The sequence below is a fragment of the Sinocyclocheilus anshuiensis genome, unplaced genomic scaffold (genome assembly GCF_001515605.1).
Source record: "Sinocyclocheilus anshuiensis isolate Anshui unplaced genomic scaffold, SAMN03320099.WGS_v1.1 scaffold267, whole genome shotgun sequence".
NCBI classification, from domain to species: domain Eukaryota; kingdom Metazoa; phylum Chordata; class Actinopteri; order Cypriniformes; family Cyprinidae; genus Sinocyclocheilus; species Sinocyclocheilus anshuiensis.
In genome coordinates, this window is record NW_015552637.1 from 2,904,760 (window position 1) to 2,909,412 (window position 4,653).

At 36.4% G+C, this 4,653-nt stretch overlaps 1 protein-coding gene across 4 annotated transcripts in view; it reads right to left on the reverse strand.

Moving 5' to 3' along the window:
- The window catches only part of LOC107666769 (telethonin-like), a 4,799-nt gene extending 3,895 nt beyond the window's left edge, over positions 1 to 904 (reverse strand). For all 4 annotated transcript variants that reach the window (XR_001631716.1, XR_001631715.1, XR_001631717.1 and 1 more), the window contains exon 1: positions 599 to 904. Coding sequence is in view for 1 of the 4 variants with exons in the window: in XM_016458205.1 (XP_016313691.1) it covers positions 599 to 735 (137 nt within the window). In the remaining 3 variants the exon portion in view is untranslated. The remainder of the gene's footprint in view (positions 1 to 598) is intronic.
- Between the last annotated feature and the right edge of the window lie 3,749 nt (positions 905 to 4,653).

Sequence of the window (4,653 nt, forward strand, 5' to 3'; positions counted from 1 at the left end):
ATAATTATATATATATATATATATATATATATATGTAATAAAAAATCTGATGAAATCCAAGCATTAATCAGAGGTAAATTGAGTGTAATAAAGGAATATTTTACCCAAAAATTACAATTCTGTTTTTGTCCTCATTTTTTTGCCCCTCAAAAAAAAAATAAAAAAACACCTTAAAAGCACTGTAAGTCCATAAAACTTGTGCATAATATTCGAAATCTTCTGAAGCCATACGATAACATTGTGAGACAGGAAATCAGGGTTGATGTGATGCACCACTTTGAAAATACAGAATGCAAGATATGAGAGCTGCATCAGAGGGGAAGATATTTAATGAATAAATACATTTTGGTCTGTATGATTTCAGACGGCTATATGTATAGCATGAGTGAAAACGACTATTTTATTATGATTCTACAATATTTTTGCCCTGGAGCTTGACAGTTATGATGACAATTAACATCTATTAATTCTTCAGAGTTTATGATAACAGCATACAGGTTTGGAACAACAAAAGAGCAAGTAAATATTAACATTTTTAATTTTGGGTGGAAGGATTCCTGCAAATACAACATGTACAGTAGGAAACAGAAATGCATACTTGTATTCTGGCCTCGTCTCCATCAGTAGGTCTAACCAGGTGGCCTCATATGATTCTCTGCCAATCTCATCAGTCTCCTGAAAATCACTGTAGGAGTTCAGCAGATATGACCTGGGCTTCCTGCTCAGGCAATGCATCTCATCCAGCGAGCTGGCAAAAAATAGAAGCCAAATTAAAACTGGATAAGAAAGTTATCAGTCAGATCTTCTGATAAAGGCTGCTGCTTCCCTCCTGAGTGTTCCTGTGTCTTATAAATAGGGTTTGTTGCTATTTTTACATCCTACCATCAACCCCACAGGAGTCTCTTCAGATTGGTGTAGTTTGAGGAGGTGGGAAAATGACTAATCCCACGACCATTTAACTGATATGCAAGACTAACAACTTCACCAGGAGGTCAACAGTGTCAAAGGACCCATCTGATCTCAGATTTCCTGTTGTATGTGCGTCAAAACATTATGGCTATTGCTGATAGCAACAAAACTAGATGCTGACTGGTGCCATGCCCTAAAAATGTTAAGTTAAATGCAATATACATTTTATGTGTGGTATTTAATGTACAGGTAGAAGCAAAGTAACCCTTGAAAGTAAATACATAATAGTATCCACGATGTTCTGAAAAGATAAAAATAGAAAAAGGTGCAGATATCTCTGACACTCATCTCATGTTTAAGGGTCCTTGTTGCCTCTCTCGGTTGTCAGCACCTGTGCAAAAGCCACACGCCATTGTTACGTCACACTGTGGCATTCAGAGCAGCATGTCAAACTCAAACCATTCTGTCTGATTGATGTTCTGTAGGTGTGATGTATAGTATAGTCCATCACTCAGCAGTAACAACAATTCTTTCTCGAGTTTACTGATGAAAGAGGCCTCTCTTTCAAGAGATTCCTGCAGGACGACTGTTAAATTTGGCCTCAACGCGCATCAACCTGTCATACAAGTGTTTAAGCAGCTGTATGTATTTTGTGTGTGTGTGTGTGTGTGTGTGTGTGTGTGTGTGTATTTTTGCTACTTTAGAGCCCTCTACAGTTAAGTACGTGGAATTCACTGTCGTAAATATCACTGTAACTAGCTATACACCTGCATTTGTTGCTACTGTAAAGCAATTTGTCTGTTTCGGAATTTCGACTACCAAATTAATAAATAAATAAAACTTACATATAGTTTCAAACAAAACTAACCCATGACTCCCATCGAGAAACTGTCCACGTTATATTTCACCTCAAAATCAAAATAATATTTCTAAATATTTGTTTAATGGCATATTTTTACCAAGTAAAAGCCAATATCACTGATAATGAAGACTCCATTAAATAATTTCCCCCAGTTTCTGGGGATAAAATGGGTAATTATAAACAAATAAATTAACAAACAAACAAATAATAATTAAATAAATGCTTTGTATCGATTTGTTAATTTGTATTAAAATATACATTTTTTCTGCAGTCTGGTAGTTTTCTTTTCTTTTTCTTTTTTACTGTCATTATTTATCTGTAATCTCTAACTGTTCTTTTTTTTTTTTTTTTGAGAGTAAAACTGAGAGGAATGAACACACACAAATCCATCAAATGTAAAACATCCCCAAATGTATTACCATAATGAGAATCTGGGGGTAAAATGTTCCTAATTGTCATGGAATAATGTCACAAGGCTCAAACAAATAAACACATACATAAATACATACAGTGGGTACGGAAAGTATTCAGACCCCCTTCAATTTTTCACTCTTTGTTATATTGCAGCCATTATCTGTGATTGTGCTGTGTGTATTGTTATACTATTACAGTGTTCAGGTGGTTTAGCAGCTGACATACCACAGCTCACAAGACAAAGACGAGAATCTGAATTACTTTAATTCACTATATTTAATAAAATAACTTAATAATGATTACTAAAGCACCAAAATCAGAATTAGTAACATTGCTTCAAAGAGCATTGAGACCACATTTCAGCTGGTTCGTCCCCGAACTTGACAGAGACATTAGGCAATTACATGCAGGTTTAGAGGACTGCAATGGTGCCAACATCCTTTTAAAGCCTGGAGGTATTTTGACTGAGAAATGCCAGCGATGCACTGAAAGCAAGGTGCAGCATCAGATTACTGCGGCCTGAGCCAAGCCAAAGCACTCGCCTGAACGCTTGCAGCCAGTTTCCCCTGTAATGAGAGCCTTATGGCAACTGCAGCTGCAATACCTGCACAGCATGATGGATGAGAAATGCCCCTCAAACACAAAGACACTCACACAGACCATCTTATATCAAGCTAATATGAACATTGCATTGAGCATACAAATGGTGTCTCTCATAAAGTCACATAAAAGAAAAGTTTTTCTCATAATGGCATATAATTTTGGGAACCCATATTTTTGCATTTTTGATAACACTCCATTTAGACTGGGATCTGAGGGTGAGTACTGGAGAGTAAATTGGTTGTAATGGAATGTTATGGATATATGAATGTCAAGCCCATGATCTATAGAGCAATGGAAAGACATTATGTCATCTGCTGATGTCATATGTGAGCATGTTTCTTGTTACTAGTTGTCATATCTGCTTCAAAAGCATACAAGGAGGAAACGCCTCAAAACAGCTCCGGTATCTTTCTTATGTCAGGGTTTGAATATGTTGAGGTTGTAATATTTAGGTAACATGACACCAGAACAGTTTGTCCCCTGCATAGTCATTTTATTTTGGCACTAGAGGGTACTGTTGTACAAGCTTGTTAGGGCCCGAGCACCGCGGTGCGAGGACCCTCTTGGAATTGCTCCGTTTATTATTATTCTTCTTCTTCTCCAAAGTGAATCGCTTTTTTGAGGGCCTAAACATTCTCCAAAACTCATGAAACTTTGCACACTTTCAGACGTTGTATTTTAACGAACTCCTCCTAGAGATTAACTCAGATGAACACCAAAGTTGTTCAGTATAACCTAAAGGCCTTTGCAATGTTAAATTGCGAAGATCTTGAGTTTTCGTTAAAGGACGTGTCCATGGCGCCGTGACAAATTTCGATGTCTCGCCATGGGAATAGAAGTTGTTGTAACTCAGGCATAAAATGTCAGATCTTCCCCAAACTTCACATGTTCAATAAAAGTCCTGGCCTGAACACATCTGAAGGCCAATATTCCATTATAATCATAGCGCCACCTGCTGGCAACAGGAAATGGCTTGTTTCACACTAACTTAAACATGCTATGTCCAATCTGCACCAAACTTCACATATTTGGAAAGAGTCATGGCCTGAAGACATCTAAAGGCCAATATTCAGTTATAATCACAGCGCCACCTGTTGGCAATAGGACACGTCATGCTTTATACTAACTCAAACATACCATGTTCAATCTGCACCAAATTTCATATGTTTGATAAAAGTGCTGGACTGAAGAAATCTACATGCCAAAATCCAGTTATAGTTATAGCGCCACCAGCTGGCAGCAGGAAGATTGGCACATATAAATGACTTTGACATATTCCTCCTATATTTACCACTTTAAATACATAATGCTCGCCGTTCACTGTTTTACTAAAGCCACCCCATGGCGGTGAGCCCGTGTGCGAGGGCCCGTTCATCGCTGCTTGCAGCTTTAATTTATTATGAAATTCAAATGACTATATCACATTTAGCCAATAATATTACAGGATAAAACATTTTTTTAGCTTCCTCATCTCCTGATACTGAACATAAATGCTCTCTAATGCATTTAACTAGTTAATATAATTAAAAAGCCAAGGTTTTAGAATGGAACAGTGAAATAAGCATTATTACATCCGTTATGTTTCAAATTTAGTTTGATAGTTTTGAGAGTAAAGCAAGATGAGAGAAATGAAACCCCAGCAGTTGTACTACTGTGATAGACAATGTTTATATAACTTATATACAATATATGTAGTTGTTATTATTATTATGCACTATGTATATGCATGCATATTGTTTATATACTACAATAACGTATATATGAATTATTAATGCTATTTCTGGTGCTTTAGATTATTAAATATAATGACAGTATTTATATATAATTTGTTTACCACTGCAAGTTATATATACAGTATACACACA